Source organism: Manduca sexta, chromosome 20, assembly GCF_014839805.1.
Source record: "Manduca sexta isolate Smith_Timp_Sample1 chromosome 20, JHU_Msex_v1.0, whole genome shotgun sequence".
NCBI lineage: Eukaryota > Metazoa > Arthropoda > Insecta > Lepidoptera > Sphingidae > Manduca > Manduca sexta.
Genome location: NC_051134.1, coordinates 10,950,259 through 10,967,437, shown reverse-complemented (window position 1 = coordinate 10,967,437; position 17,179 = coordinate 10,950,259). Strand labels below are relative to the sequence as shown.

The window sequence follows — 17,179 nt, the reverse complement described above, 5'->3', positions numbered from 1 at the left end:
ATTAAACTGTAATCCATTCAAATTGATTTTATTATGGTGTCAATATTGATGCTTGTGGTTGTGTAGGTACGGAGTGTGCTCATAATATAAAAACGCGAGTCTAAGTATAATGTTTATACTTAGACTCGCGTTTTATACTATAAACCTGGATTTGAATAAAAATGTTAGTCAAATAAGTAAAACTATTTGTTGTTCAAGAAAATATATAGGTTATATCAGTGACGTTTTGGTTGCCATTTTAGTTCAGATTTTGAACTAATAGTTTATATGGATGTTCGTGTCTATAGAATATACTTCAATTATGGATGTATTTTCAAATAAAACACAATGAACATGCGAGGATTTATTTTTAAATGAAACAACATTGAAAACTTCATTTTCAAATAATACTCATTGCGATGGACTTTTGTCGCTTTATCACCACTTTATCACCACGAATTAACTAATATTTGCAAGATTTATATTGAAATTCAATAACATTTTTGGTGGCCAAAAACAATCACATAAAGTCCATCACGATTCTGTTATAGATAACAATGAACGAAAGCGAAGAGAATCAAGCGTTTAGTAAGTGGATGAAAGTCGCTTAACTATCACTCTATGAGAGCTGAAAACAAAATTCCAACATCATTTTTTATACGGGCAAGGCAAAATGAACCCATCGCACCTGATGGTAAGTGGAGTGGGGTCCAATAGAATGTCGACTGACGAGAGATGATTACCCCTCGGCAGTCGACACAATTGTGCCGGCCTGTTGGTATCGGATACACAGGCTGACCCTGGAACGCGACACACTTACGTGAGCCACTATGGCGGGTTTTAACACCTTGTGTACGGTGGTCGCTATCCGAGCGGATATAAAATATATCCTTCTACCAGCAAATTATTTGTTTGAACGTATCTATTTCCTCAACGTTACCAACGTAAATAACAAGTGCTATATCAATATGATAGTTTGCTGGTCGAATTATCCGAAATTCGCATTCTATGCATAGATCCCTGTTTCCCCTGCTTTCACTTACGCAGAAAAAAATTCAAGGTCCCTCCTGGTCAAGAAACGAAAAACACACTTCAAATATGGCGCATAGCATCCACTTATTACACACTTAACACGCAATGTGGTTTATATAATTATATTTTAATTACAATATGTACTATATTTTGATAATAAAACCGATAAGCATTTCATAATCTTATTTCATATTATTGTCGACATTGGCTAGCATCATAGCATTGTGAGCCTGCTAAGTACGATTAGGCCTACATTCTAACCTACTATACATATTAAAGAGCAAAAATCACCCATTATGGAATGTGCAATGTCTAATGCCGGCGCCACACACAGACAAATATTTGAACAAAGACTTTAACACACATTTGAACACAGTTACAGATACTGACCAAATTAAAATTTTTAAGTCTTTTACTTTTAGGTTTGTATATAATCGGTTCTCTTTCTAGCAACTCGATAACTTTGAACGCTTTGACGTGTGGTCGAAAAACCGATACCGAATGGCAAATACGCAAACATTTAAACGATCTTTGCACAAATACGCAAATACTCGTGCCACACATGAGTTCAAACAAACAATGAGTTCAAATATTTTTGCTATGTGTGGCGCTGGGATAATAATGTGCAAGATATCGAACTCTAAGATAAACCATAAATTGCTGAAATTAATGCTATATTGATAATATTGCATTACATATTCGTGAACCAGATATATTTTAGTGAAGCTAGGTGTGACCATACAAACATCTTGTACTTTCTTCCCGTTCTTCTGACCTTATTTTATAACTTATTATATTACAACCAAATTGTAAGGCAATTTTATACGCAATAATTTCTACTTATTTCCAATTCCATTCCTTCAAGATATTTTTAAACGGCAAGCAGTGTACAATTGAAGGAAAAAGCATTAAATAGTGTCTTTAACAGTCACAAATAAAACGTAGTCTAGGAGCTAGGTCACACCTTCAAAATTGCATTTACAATGGCACTATTATTTTACTACGTGCTAAGTACATTCAAATTCCTTAGTCGCTATGTATTGCAAAATCAAGATATTACCAAAAGTCATTGCAAATAAAAAAATATAAATGTATAATTTTTTATAACATTATTGCCGAGATCGATTTTATTACTAAGCTTTAAAGAGTGCTTCGGGATAGAAAAAATTGAATCCGATAAAAAAAATATTTTGTCAATAATTTATTTAATCTTTTTGTCTAGTTTCAGAGAATTTTATAGAGCGTAAAATTGTGTATCGATGGGGAAATTTGGGAACGTGGATTTTATGTTACCCAAACATTATGTATTATTTTTTTCTATAACAGTATTGCCAGTTTTCTCGTAAAATATTGTACAGTTTATAGTGAAACACCCTATATATCGTCAAAATCATAGAAAATCTTCGAACGGCGATGTAATAAATTCAGCAAAAACATTAACTAATGCAACGTTAAAAAGCTGCAATAATTTTCATAATAGTTCATATTAATATCGCAAATCAAACGTTAAAGTATTCTACAATTTGTTAAAACTACAAGCACCTCTAAGCGACTAACGTGTCAAGCAATACGTTCATAATCAGATAGAAAAATCCTTAAATTACGTATGACTGGTACAATTTTTGGTCAACATTATACTTAGAAATTATTCTAAATTGTTTAAAAATTAATTGATAATAGTGGCAGTTAAATTGTTCTTTAGTAAATACACTTTTGTGGCGCATTTTTATCATATAACCATATCGTTTATTTTATTTTATATTGTCTTCATATGATTCAGAAAAAAATGTGCTTTTTCCTCGAAGACAATCATCATCATCATGATCATGAGCCGCAGGATGTCCACTGCTGAACACGGGCTCCCCGAAAGATTTCTAAATCGATCGAAGACAATATATAATATAATTTAAACAAACATATTTAGAATAATTTCCGTTTAGATTCTTGCGCCTCTAAAGAGAACAACATTTTATGATACGTCTTTAATAGTCTTTTAATTATTTGTTGTGAAGTTTTTTTTTCTAGGAATGCAACACTATTGAGCGCTTATTTGTGTTGCCATAACTTCTGTCTTTTTTTCAACTACAACCAATTTAATATAAAGATGCAATAAAGCGATATGTAGAAACTACAAGTGTATATTCCAAGCATTCAAAGAATCAAAGTTAAAATTGTAACAACGCAAAATAGCCGATGAGAGATTCTTACATTATTGAAAGTATTAGTAAAAACACACTTATATATTGATTAATATAAAAACAAACTGATCTATACATATTCTACAAATTTGCTATTTCGTAATGAATTAATTGGTCTCTACATCAACAAGGAAAAAATAGTACGAGAGCTCGTACCAAAGTATTTTCGCAATGATTTGTATGGTAACATATTACTGTTTATATTTTTCTTAAGTAGTCTATAGTATTATCATACATTGATACATTTGAACCGAAATAAACTGAAACACGACAATAGAAAAAAAAATAATCTAATTTGTCAAAACTTTAGACTTTTATTATAATATGCGTTCGTAATAGTTCGTAAAATATACATAGTCACACAAAAATGGTGACGTTTTCCACTACTGTGTTATCAATATGTTATTTAACGATATAAATGGCCGTAAAATGTACTTATTTGCGTAAAGTAAGTACAAGTTAATTAAGCATCCGATGTACAACTACGATATAATAAAAATGGTCTAATAAATAACATAATTATGCCTAAGTAATATCCCCGGAACGAGACTAGGTCGCTACAACTACCTGCTATACCGTACTTATATACGAACTCATTCGAGACCAGGGCCCTTATTCTGTATGATAGTGTAAACGCGTAACGCGGCCGTGTCATGTTATCTTCGAGAAATGTGCGTGGAACGGTATTCTGTAAGCCAAATTTCTATAGTCCTAAACATGATGCGTTGTGTTCCGTGCTTGTTACACACTGTCAAAATAAGGTGCGGCATAGAGAATAAGGCCCCAGTGTTGCCAAACACAAAAAGGACGCTCTCAGCCCCCGTAATAATGCACCGTCACATTTCTTAGCTCTTTGACTTGTGCATTAAGGCTCATTTTCAAATAGCAACGTCCTCTACATTGATTCAAGTAAGATTTTGGGACACTCTGTTAAGAGTATCAGAAGTACCGCAAAGTTGACAGGAAATAACGCGGTAAAGTCAAATATTTTTCACAATTCACGTTATTGCTGGCAAAAAAAAGTATAAATATTGCTGAAATCGAGTGAATTACATCCGTAGTGCCTAGAAAAACTAGGTATCGGTACCTTTTCCCTTTAATTGGTACCTTACCAAAAAAAATATATTACGTGTAATTAAAAAAATTACTTGTCTCGAATGAGTTCCAAGTTCCTAGAAAATTAAGAACACATAACACCCTATACACCAACGGTAACGATCATAACTGATAGAAGAATATACATTACAGTATGCGCCATTTAATTTGACCGTCCCGAAGTTAGTCACGAGCGGTGTTGCCAGCTACTATTTTCAGGGACTGGTTTAGGTTTTTGGAAAATAGATGTCGCTGATTTTTTGTCACAGTCGCAATTGACATCGAATATGCAGGAAACCAGTACTAGGCGCCCAGAGACGTAAAGAAACATCTGAAATCAACAACTTTACGGGGATCAATTAAAATAGCGTATATTGCAAACGAAAAATTCCAAATACACATAACAGCAAAAACCAACATTATTTATTACATATTGCACTGGTTTGAGTTATAAATTCAAACTCCGCCTGTATTCAAATTACCGACTACGGTGTACGCAAGCGACCGTGTTTAGTCGGTCACCGATTTACTACGGAACGTAATTTACAAGTCGTCGGACGACAATATCGGAAGCTCGCATTGTCAAAACAAAGCAGTCAGAATAGTTGCATTTGAACTGGTCGACATTTGGTCTCCACTATTCTCATATCTTAAATATTCCAGGGTACTGCCATGTCCGCAAAAGAGAGAAAATATACTACAAAAAAACATAAACTATAAATTCCACAAATTGTTTCCTGCAAACGTTAATTCAAATTCACTGGTATTTTTGGACCTATAAGTTTTATCTAAAACATCATAATACCATTTTCTATTAGGGCACGATTCTAGGTTTTGAACCAATAAGGCAAAATTAACCTTAATAATATGTATATTGGGACCAATTTAATATGTATTACAATTGAAGTGCTAATGATACCACGTTTTTAGTTCATTGCTACGACTTAGTAATTTTTCTTCCGAACTAAACCATTTTTCAAGAATCCACAGTTGTCAAATTATTTTCTGCCTGAAATTACTTCAAAATTGATCCCAATGTGTCAAATGTCTACAACTTATATGCAGTTGGTTGTAATATCTGGAATGTCATCACCTTCCCGCCTCCAGGTGAGTAAGTCGTCCAACAGCGCTTCCAGCTGAGGATTGCCGCCGAGTCTGTTCACCTGGAAATACAAACAAAAATATGTAAAAACAATACAACTATTAGGTTTGTAATTGGTAAAAGTAGACAGCGCCGTTCAGCTTTGAAGGTCATTAAGAACTTCTTCAGCTCCATCGAAGGAAAAGCAAAAAATATACTCAAAGGGCTAATAGCGACAAGGTAAAAATATTTTAAAAATATTCCATATCTTAAACCAATATAAATCGACTTAAAAGGCTTGTATTCAAACTGTGACCGTACCTTTATTACCTCTCTCTGGCAGTGGCGAAAAGGTCCATATAGCCCAATTCCTGCCGGCTTTCCATTATGTAAAATCTGGTTATAATTAGAACGATTTGCAGACTTCATTTATGCATATTAGTACCTAAATATTGTGTCCCTTTCGGAAAATGTCACCTTTCGCCACTGCTCTCTGGTCCAAATTAGTCGACTTAAAAGGCCTATAGCCAAACAGTATATTTAGGGACATACCTCACTCCTAGCCTCCAAGTCGAGAGCGTGCAGTATCCCTCTCGTGTATCGGAAGCTGCCGAGCTTCTCTAACAACGTGATGCAATATCTCTTCACTTCAACATCGCGTGTGCGCTGCCTTAATATGTCTGATGGCTGTTTAGAAAACTATAAGTCGCACGTAATATAAAGTTGGTTCGAAGGTGTGTGAAGTCTACCAATCCGCACTAGGCCAGCGTGGTGGACTAAGGCCTAATCCCTCTCAGTAGTAGAGGAGGCCCGTGCTCAGCAGTGGGACAGTATATAATACAGGGCTGATATTATTATATAATTATTATTACTATGAAGTATGACGATTTGAACGAGATGAAGTGTAAAAATCCTTTTTGAAATGGCTTATCCTGGAAAAATGCACTGTTCACACAGGAATTTTATTAAAAAAAATAATATCACGCGGGGCCAGGCACTAAATACTAATAAGCCAAAGCACATTAGAAGGATCCTCACGCACTTATTGTATACAACATAATGAATAAAACAGATACAGAAACAGATGTTAAAAGCAAATGGTATTTTGTAAAGGATACGAAGCACTTGGTTGTCACCCTCCTGGTTTCTGATGGCGTGGATGATCGGGAAGCTGAACTTGCCTTCGGTCAGATCTTCACAGTAGCTTTTGTTTTCTGTGTACTAAATAAATAAAAGCAACATTTACACAATTTTTATCCTTAGTCGACACTAACCGTACAAAATCAATAATATAGTTTATTAGTTGATACATACACAATTTGCCTGGTTGCCAGTAATATGAATACTCATAATAAGTCATATAAACTTGACCAGAAAAGTAAAAAACCTAGGCATATTGTTAAACATATAACTAATTTGTTATATCAATAGTGTTTAACTTTAAAAGCAAAAGTGCTCTAAAATCAGGTCTTTTTGTTCTGGTCAGTAATCACCTCTTGCATAGACAAGTTGCAGTAGTCGTCCCTGATCTGGAAGTACAGACCGAGGATGGCTGAGAGCTTGGTGAAGTCCGACTTGTTCTCGCTGAATAGCTGCATCAGACGTATCGCTAGCATGAACAACCCACCAGTCTCTGTAATTAATAACATATATTTGCAATCGATGTTACCTTTTATATTATAGAGGACTAACTCCAATAGTTCCTTATTAAATACCCCGCCTCTTATTATGTCATGACAAGTTAAGAATTTAACCTTTCTCATGAAAAGTAAGTAGGCACCGGTAAAAGCGGACGTACGGAGCGACATAGTCGTGAAATAACGACCAAGCTCCTTAAGAAAGATAAAAAAATATAATTAAATAGTAAAAATAAAGCCTTCAAAATGATAACTGAAAACACTAAACTACTAATAAAAAAGAAGTATAAGATAAATCAGCCAACTAAGTCAAACAAAAAATGAACATTAGCTTTCTTTAATATGCCGTTGATGGCTGTTTCCATCACTCACTTTTGATAGTCATCTGCTTGTACTCCTCCTCGGAGGGACATTGGAAGTTATCCCTCCAATACAGCTCCATGCCCTGTCCTCTGTGCAGCTCCAACAACTGCTCGGTGTACACTGTTGTACCCTGAAAATAGATTGTTGAAGGAGTAGATCTGTGTGGTCGCTCTACGAATCAAAATTCGAATTATTCTAAGTTTCAATTTAAATGATAGTTACGATTTTAAACTTGTAACAATAAATAAAGGAACAAAATACTACTCATGGCAAGAACTAGCTGCACTGGTCACGCCTATGTCTACTCCTTTGGGGACAAAAGCGTGAGTGGGCGTAAGTTGATAGCTCAGAACTAACACAAGCCTTGGAGAGTTTCATAATATTTACCAGCGGATGTCCTAACTCGAGGGTCTTCTGCAGGGCGATGATCATGGCATAGTTGGCGGCGTTGATCGTGCTGGCCACGCCGTAGATGGAATGTGCGACCGGTATCCCGCGCCTTAGGATGCTGTTGTCTTGAATGTCGTCGATCCTAATAAACATCAGCTTTAAGTAATAGAGCCTTTGGTAACATATACTAAATGACGTCGGCCGTGTCAGTCAATTATGAACCAAAGAGCAAATATAATAAGGAGGTTTGAACCAAGATCGACAACTTGACTTGATGCATGACAAAGATACGGCAAAGAATCGCACTTTTACTCCTGCCATTTTAACTTGCTTACCCGTTTGAAGGATTTTACAGCAAATTGAACAGCAATTTTAAGGCGGTGCCACCAGCAAAACAGCGTGCTAACTGTATTTTTCGAAATTTATAATTCATATAGAAAAAAAAATTTACATATTTCTAGCTAGATTTTAATTATCTTTGGTTGTTTAGAGTATTGTATAATATGGATACTGTTTCTTTTTATTTTATGATGGAAATGCTACAAAAAAATTCATTACCTGCATCTCCTTCGTAAAGTAGACATCATACCTAATATTAATTTGTATCCAACACAATTTGATAGGCAATTTAATAATTAACATTTTGGTAGTTAAAAAAAAATAAACCTAAAAATTTATATTTTTACTACTTTAGGATGAGATTCCAGAACTCCGAAAGATAAAATCTGATGATGCCATCCTATTGTAGGAAACGGCGCCAAGTGCAAATACATTATGAATGATTATTTAATTATGGTCGACACGCACTTCATACATATTATAATTTTAAATCACACCATTCATAAATACAAAATCGTTGTTGTTCTACGAAATGTACGTTGCTTGAGTATTAATATATTTGAGTCATCATTTGCCGCAAGTTTTATTACTGTGATGGCTTTTGTAGTACATTGCATTCCGCTTAATAGTAAATGCGATAATTAACCTAATAGTAAACTACTTCCATATATTTGCTGGTGGTAGGATATATTTTATATTCATCCTCATAGCGACCACCGTACACAAGGTGTTAAAACCCGCCATAGTGGCCCACGTAAGTGCGTCGCGTTCGGGATCAGCCTGTGTATATCCAGCTCCAACAGGAGGTATAATTGTGTCGACTGTCGAACGATAATCATCTCTCGTCAGTCGACATTCTATTAGATCCTACTCCACTACCATCAGGTGTAGTGGGGTCACATTATCTTGCATGTATAAAAGAATACCTCGTCAAAATATTTACAAAGTCACTCGCAATAATGTCCATCTGCTTATTAGTGATCAAACATTTGCAATTACTGTTTTCAATATGTTACATTGCTGCAGGATTCGAGTTATCGAACCCAGCGTGCACCAGTTTGATAATGAAGGCGGAGTTATCATCCATTTTCCGGTTAAATATCGATACGCCATAATGTTATATTACGTGACGACAGGATGTAAAAACATTTCGCTTTTAAGGTATATTCTTGCTTGTTTTGTCATGTAGTTCACAATTCACGATGCGGAAATACTCTCAAACTACTAATTATACCAGCAACCAGCCCTGTTTTATGTCGTCAGTGAAAATATTATTGCTGTAACCGCCTTAACGAAATTGAGTTATATATACAGTTCCACTGCACATTTCTCATTTATATCATACAAGGATATCAGTATTTTATCGTATTTATAATTAAACTCTATCCCTACCTTAAACTGAAGTATTATGATTCCAAAAATGACATATACATTTTAAATATTTAAACCCGAAACTTGAGCATAGATGTTGGCTAAACTAGTTATTTTCAAAGAGCGCGTATCCAAGAGACTGCTCCCGTGTTCTGATAATTGCAGATTGCATAATTTTGGTGGTACTATTGTAGGTTGCTTTAACATTTCAGGGTACGGCATCAAACTACTCAGGGGCGGGCACGACTTCAAAACCGATTTGTTCATTAATTCATTGAGATTTTTGATACAAATAGGATTTATAGGAAAGAGACGCTTGATATAGGTATAAATGGCGCGAGATATATTTTACAAAAAGGTGCTAAAATAATTTTATTACACCATTAGTCCATTGTTTCGCTCAAAGTTTGCCATATTATATTTTTCTATGCAAGGGAGTAACTAGTCATATTCTAGGGAGGTCCTGTGTCCTAGACAAAGTTTATTAGATTTCAAAGCTTACAGTAGAAGTAGGCTGCCCCCAAATGTTTTGAATTTGTAATATCGTCGCTTACCATGACTCAGTATATCGCGTAAGTGAAAATATTTAATTATTTAAAAAGGTCTTTCCTGCCTGAAATATTCAAGTCACAACTCGCTCAGAGATAAGTAAATAATAAACATTATAATAATGACAATAAAATTGATATGGTTATTTAGATGGTTCCTGCTGATAAAGTTAATAAAAGTGTTTGTAAAACCGTGAATAATTTAGTTATAAAATTATCTTCGATATTTATGTAATATTAAAAATAATATTACAAAATTTATTGTTCGTTTCTTTAATCCCAAATATAGAAAAATAAGTGCAATTAGTTCCACCACCATTGTCTTTTTTATTAACAAATGCTAGTGCAAAATTACTTCCTTATGACTTATGCCCTGAACACACGTTTTAAACAATTATATGCAGAATACCAACGTATTATCAGACTTGCCGTTTATTATCATAGCTTACCTGCTGAATACGAACACGTATGGCACCGGTAATGAAACTTTCATCATTAGAGGTCTAAAACAAATTGGGTCCTTTTTAATGCATTTTTTTTCTACAAATACCGTTTCATTGTTGATTTACGATTTTCAACAAATCGGTGGAATCAATCCAATCTCGAGAATCAACCAATCAAAATGAATTATTTGTAAGTATGTCAAAAAAACTGCTCCGATTGGTCCATTTTCGCAACAGATTTTAAAAAACGAATTGAAGCGTTTATTGAAAACGGCGATTAGACATATTTAAATTGAAATAGCTAATGAGTTTTATAAAACATTATTTCTTTATTATTATACAAATTGTAGTTGAAATAACATGGGTAATTCATTATACTCTCGAAGTTACTAGATTTTTTGGGTAAAAAAACTGATTAAGCATGAGAACGTACAATAGTTATGTTTATAATAATATTTTATGTAATTACTAATTAATGTAGAATTATAATGCAACAGTCTGAATAAAATATGACGTCAAATAAAGTTTGTTGGGTGTAAAATGCCGACTGTCCAAACGGCAATATTATGTACACAGTTTATTTATTTGTGCAAATACATTTTGTTGTGTCGTCGTCCGCACTTTTTTCCTAGGATAAAAGCCACACTGTGCATTTAGTCCGTGATGAAATGAGTTCTTTATAGAAATCTTGAGGGTGCGTGAAGTCTACCAATCCGCACTAGGCCAGCGTGGTGAACTAAGGCCTAATCCCTCTCAGTAGTAGAGGAGGCCCGTGCCCAACAGTGGGACAGTATATAATACAGGGCTGATAGTATTATTTTTATATAGTATGCAGTGTGGTAATACCATATGATCATGGTTATCATCAGAGCAGCTTGCACGTGTCCTCATTCAGTTTAACAAAAAAACATCAGTAAAATGGCTACGAATATGATTCCTAGATGTACAAAATTAAAACATCGCCAGTCATTATGTATGTTCCGACGTACACTAGTACCAGCACGGTAGATTTGACGCCAGATACTCGCATGACGAGTGCAAAGATCATTTGCACAGTAATTATAATTTTCCTGTCTTCGTTCGAAGGAGAATAGACGCGCAGTTGAAAATTGTGCACAAAAATTTCATAGAAAAACATTTGTATTGTATTAAAAAAAGAAATGAAATTATTTTCTGTTTTATTATTATTCCTTGTTATACCTTTGCAAGTTTATGAATACTGTATAATGTAAGAAACGTTAATTTGTGAATTTCAATAATGAATATGGTATACAGAGTCATTTTGACATTGGGGTTATAAATGATACCACATACACGTATTTATCTCTACTAATATTGTGCTAAAAATTGTCCTTGAATAGCGGATATTTACACCAAAAATAGCAATTTTAATTTTCTTACTCATAATCATTTTGTATTTTAGTGGGAATATATCTTTTATAATATCGCTGCCTGGCCCCGGATTTGAACCTGGGACCTCAAAGCAGTTGTCGTACCGGGCACGCAAACGCAGTAAATTATAACATTAAAAAAACGTGTAAAATCTGTTCATGTGAAAGACTTGCGCGTAGACGATCCTATCCTAGTTTTTATACACATATATCTTTAGACACAATATTTTTTTTGTAGGCCGTAGAAATATCTCGCCATGTGCCCAATCGCTGGCAGAAACACAACTATGTGTTTATTTATAACCACCAAACATCATAAAACTTTTTCTGAACATAATTTGTGTTGGCACTACCCATTTAAATTGATTAATAAAATTAATTTCATGATATAAACTTTACGAATTTTATTCTTTTGAATGTAAATAAAAGTTATATATTTTGTTCATAAATATTGAGAAGTTTATTAACAAATTCATAGTATTATTGTGATTGCGTATCTAACTCTATGACTGTTACGGAAAATCAAGAAACAACATAGACCACATCTTTTCATATTTTCACTGGTGATAGGTCTCTCATATGTGAGAGTCCGCCTGTGTAGGTACCACCGCAATGTCTATTTCTGCCGCCAAGCAGCAGTATGTAGTAATTGTTGTGTTCCGGTTTGAAGGATATTGTAGCTAGTGTAACTACTGGACATAAGAAGACTTAAGGCGATACCTCAAGGTCCATTTTCATACATTTTGTTTCGGCTTTAATCTGGGTAACTAAACAAGTATTGGCAAGTAAAGAATTTAAATTCACGTCTAGTTAGTGATTAGTTCTCGCAGTTGAAAGAAAAATGTAAAAATAATTAATAATCATGGATATTTCTGCCTTTAAAATTTCGTCATATTAAATTTTAAAGGCCGAAATATCCATGATTATTAATTATTTTTACGTTTTTCTTCCAACTGCGAGAACTAATCACTAACTAGACGTGAATTTAAATTCTTTACTTGCCAATACTTGTTTAGTTACCCAGATTAAAGCCGAAACAAAATGTATGAAAATGGACCTTGAGGTATCGCCTTAATATCTGATGTATCAGGATGGTGAGTGCAGTGGAATACCAAACAATACTTTGTAATTCAAGGTGTTGGATGGTGCTTCTACTGTTTATGGGCAGACTTAGAGACCTACCACCAATATTTTTCAGATACAAATGGGTAAAAAAAACTATTTTCTTAATGTACTATTTTTTTAACCTCATCCATAGAATAGAGAATCCATAGAGTGCTAGCTATAATATGATTGGCTCCTTTCATCTGTCAGTTTGATCATATTTCTTTTCTTTTGTAGTTGGATATTTATTTCACTCACATTTATATATTACTGGTAATAATTTTTATACCATTATGTCATTACCAACAGCGATTACAAGCAACATTATAAGCAGCGATAGCCTAGTTGGTTGTGGAACGGACTGCCGAGACGAATATCCGCAGGTTCAAATCCCAAGGGCACACACTTCTGATTTTTCTAAAAAATTATGTGTGTATTCTTTGTGAATTATCGTTCGCTTTATAGGTGAAGGAAAACATCGTGAGGAAACCTGCATACCTGAGAAGTTATCTATAGGAATTTCAAGGGTGTGTGTAGTTTACCAATCCGCACTAGGCCAGCGTGGTGGACTAAGGCCTAATCCCTCTCAGTAGTAGAGGAGGCCCGTGCTCAGCAGTGGGACAGTATATAATACAGGGCTGATATTTTGTCATTACAAGGCATAATACCCATTGTCATATAGGATAAATATAACCAAACAATAGGGGACCATCCTATGTTCGATTTTTTACATTATTCTATATGTAATGGTTAATAATACGAAAAAGAAACCCTTCTGCGAAAACTGTATTAAAATTTGTTAAAAAATGAGCCAGTAATTCATATTTCAAATATTACTATGTGCCGAAGTGGGCACGAAGTGGGGATTTCGCTTCATCTCTGTCTTTCGCATGCATCGTAATGCCCGATGACGTCACACGTGGATATTGCGCCTCTTTTCTGTTTCTTGTTACTTACCCCTTCTACCGAAATTGAAAGACTTATAACTTGTTGATTTTTTACCAGATTTAAATAATTCTTTCTGTGTTATAATTTATATAACGTTAATATTTGATAATAATAAAGAACAAAAATGAGTCCTATTATGAGAACTTCATAAAATTATGTATGTATATATGTAGAGAATGCATAAAACATATTTGCTTATGTTTCTATGCATATAAATTGTATTAATACATGAATTAAATATCATGTTCATAAGACCAATGGGCAAAAAACAGTTGCAATCAAATAAGAAATTATAATCAAATAAGAATGAAGAAAAAAAGATATATTAAACCTATGTATGAACAAGTTATAAACATATTAAAATGAAAAAACAATTTCATAAATATATGACTCATCTTTCTTTTAAATTGACAATTATGTGATAAATTAGAGATAGGTTATCAGTACCCATTTCACTAGTAATAGTAGATAATATTATCATCAATAATGCCAAATATATACAAATATATAGTTGAAAAAGATAATTGTTATTCTTTAACTGTAGCTTTTTTTATTATTTTTTTTATAAGGTGGTAAACAATAAACTTTTTAAATTTTATTATTGCTTTGAATGATGGAATGAGCTTGCCGTTTGCCTGAAGGTTAACAATAAGACCACCCATAAACAGTAGAAACACCATCCAATACCCTGAATTACAGAGTATTGTTTGGTATTCCACTGCGCACACCATCCTGAGATGTGAGATGCTAAGTTTTATTATCTCGAGTAATTACATTGGCTACAATATCCTTCAAACCGGAACACAACAGTGACTACACGCTGTTTGGCAGCAGAAATAGATATTGCAGAAGTACTTACCCAGGCGGACTCTCAAATATGAGAGACCTGCCAGAAAAAAGTACAACTGGGTCATTCAAAGAAGTGATCATCTCTGCCTTTAAAGAAAAAAGACAATATAATGGTACTCACAGCAAGCTAGAGTTATGCAGCATTTGCACAATCTCTCCCACCGCACGCAGCTTCTCTTCGGAAATCTTGAGCCAGTAGTTGAAGGCAGATGCAAGCTTCGTACGAATCTGCTTGCCCGGTACTTGTTGAATGTACATGAATGGAGTCAGGATTTTCTGAGTAGCAAAATTTGTTTTTATTTTTTAATTGTTTTTAATGATTATGATTTAGAAGTTGTTTTACTGTATGTAGACTAGAATATGCATTTGTAAACTGGTTTTGATAAATAATACTAATATCTCCAAGTATAAAAAAATATATAAGTATGCATAGATTAGAACAGAAAAGGTTTACCATTTATTTAATATACAAACGCTCACTACTTTCTTAAGGCTTGATTTAATGAAAAAAGAAAATCCTTGTTTTAATACTCCTACGTTAATTAGAAAACAGAAGATTTGAAACCTTAACGAAGCTTACAAAATCGAATTATGTATCTACCTAGTCTTGCCATAAATATTGTAATAAAGAAAAAAGAAAATTGTTAACTGCAAATAACATTTATTACTTTTACAGTGTGTCAGTTTAATACATAAATATAAAACAATTAAAAATATAAAAAGCTTATTCGAAGTGGTCTCCATTGGCTGCAATACAGTCCTTTAAACGATGAGGCCAGTTATCAATAGAAGCAACGCACTCTTTCCATGGGAAAATTCTTCACTGCCAATCGTATAGATTGTTTTAGGGACTCAAATTATCATGGCGTTTAGAGCAAGCTGTACTCTCTAAAACTGACCACAAATCATAATCCAGCGGATTAAGATCGGGACTAGACGACGGCCAGTCTTCAGCTCTGATGAAGTCCGAAACGTTCGATTCCAACCAAGACTGCGTGGACCGAGCTTTATGACCCGGCGCCGAGTCTTGCTGGAAGGACCATACTTGGTTATTGAACATGGTGATGTTAAGGGGCTTAACTACCTTCTCAAGAATGGTATCTTGATACACTTGTGCCGATGTTTTGATACCTTTTTTCACAAAAATATGGCTCAGTCACTCCTTCATAGCTAACACCCCACCAAACCATCACTGAAGTCGGATAATGTCCACGTTGCACTCTGTCGACTAATTGGGAAGCTTCCTTAGAGCTTTGAGCATAAATACGGTCATTTTGTTTGTTAAAATGTTGCTCAATTGTAAAAATTTTCTCATCCGTAAACAAAATTTTTCTGTGACCTTTGCGTACCGCTTCAGTAGTTGTTTCGATTTTACCACCCTATTCTTCTTTAAATTATCAGTTAAGAAATGGCCAGTGCGTCTCTTATAGGCTGCAAGTCCTAAGTCATCTTTTAAAATACGCGACATGGTTCTAGGTGCTATCTTCATTTCCCGAGATAAAATCTTTTGCTTTCGGACAGGATTTCTTCGAATTCTTTCCCTTACTGCTTTGACCACCTTTTTCGTACGAACACTACGTGGACGGCCAGATCTTTTCTGTCACAAACAGAGGAGGTCTCATTGTACCTATTAATAGCCCGGTACACAAACATTTTACTAATACCAAGTGTATGGAGAGTTTTAAAAATTGCATTTGGCTCCATACCTACTTTGTGTAATGCTATCACAGCGATTCGGTTCTCTTTATCACCCCACACCATTTTAATATCGCAAAATATTTTACAATGTATTGGCGCCAAAATGAGAAAACACAATGAACAATCGTATAAAAATGACAGATTCGAAATTCAAATGTAATATTTTTTTATAATTAAGTGTAACAGTATTTATGGCCAGACTAAGTATACTATGATGTAAATGCTTGTAATATCATTTTAACAGCATTGCGTCATTTTACTTATTGTTAACAGATTAGTGCCTTTTCTCCTTTCGAAACTGTTTATCATTCTCTAACATATCTTTACGTTAAAAATAATTTATAATGCGGGAAAGCCTGCAATATTATTTTTATAATACATAATAAATGAACAGTACTCACATCGTCTTGAAATTTATCTCCATTCTTTGCAATAATTTGAGACATGTTGTTTAATTTATTTTAATTGCTTCAATATGTTTTAAATTAAAATTTACTTGTTTAGAAAAATCAATTTTCCTCCTCGTCTTCAATTGACACTGACAAAGCACAAGTCAGGCGGCTGACAGCAAGAAGCAGTGTTGCCAACTCTTGTTTGCGAATGATATCAATTTTAAGCATAGATTACTGTTGTGTATATTTATTAGTAAGATGTAATATTATAACGAGCAGTCAGTAAATATATATATATATATATATATATATATATATATA

The 17,179-nt window shown here is 34.1% G+C and overlaps 1 protein-coding gene across 2 annotated transcripts; it reads right to left on the bottom strand.

Annotated features, from left to right (window-relative positions):
* Window positions 1-330: 330 nt before the first annotated feature.
* Window positions 331-16,912, bottom strand: LOC115440663 (geranylgeranyl pyrophosphate synthase). Of its 2 annotated transcripts, none has more exons than XM_030165065.2 (8): window positions 16,868-16,912; window positions 14,890-15,044; window positions 7,773-7,917; window positions 7,395-7,515; window positions 6,879-7,018; window positions 6,504-6,606; window positions 5,938-6,065; window positions 331-5,467 (listed from the first exon to the last, which is right to left on the bottom strand). In XM_030165065.2, exons 1-8 carry the CDS (start codon window positions 16,910-16,912, stop codon window positions 5,360-5,362), a joined length of 945 nt encoding a protein of 314 aa, XP_030020925.1. In that variant the 3' UTR covers window positions 331-5,359. The 2 variants fall into 2 exon arrangements, with proteins under 2 accessions (XP_030020925.1, XP_037296547.1); XM_037440650.1 differs by lacking the exon at window positions 16,868-16,912 and adding an exon at window positions 15,223-15,241 and having other exon boundaries at window positions 5,313-5,467.
* Between the last annotated feature and the right edge of the window lie 267 nt (window positions 16,913-17,179).

Bases quoted from the DNA above. Each gene is read 5' to 3' on its own strand.
- LOC115440663 (XM_030165065.2), bottom strand. From the start codon at position 16,912: ATGTCTCAAATTATTGCAAAGAATGGAGATAAATTTCAAGACGAT. The intron at 7,516-7,772 runs GTAAATATTATG...ATCTATTTTCAG, and splicing joins TCGAGTTAGGACATCCGCTG to GGTACAACAGTGTACACCGA. The intron at 6,066-6,503 runs GTATCCTTTACA...AACAGCCATCAG, and splicing joins GGGTGACAACCAAGTGCTTC to ACATATTAAGGCAGCGCACA.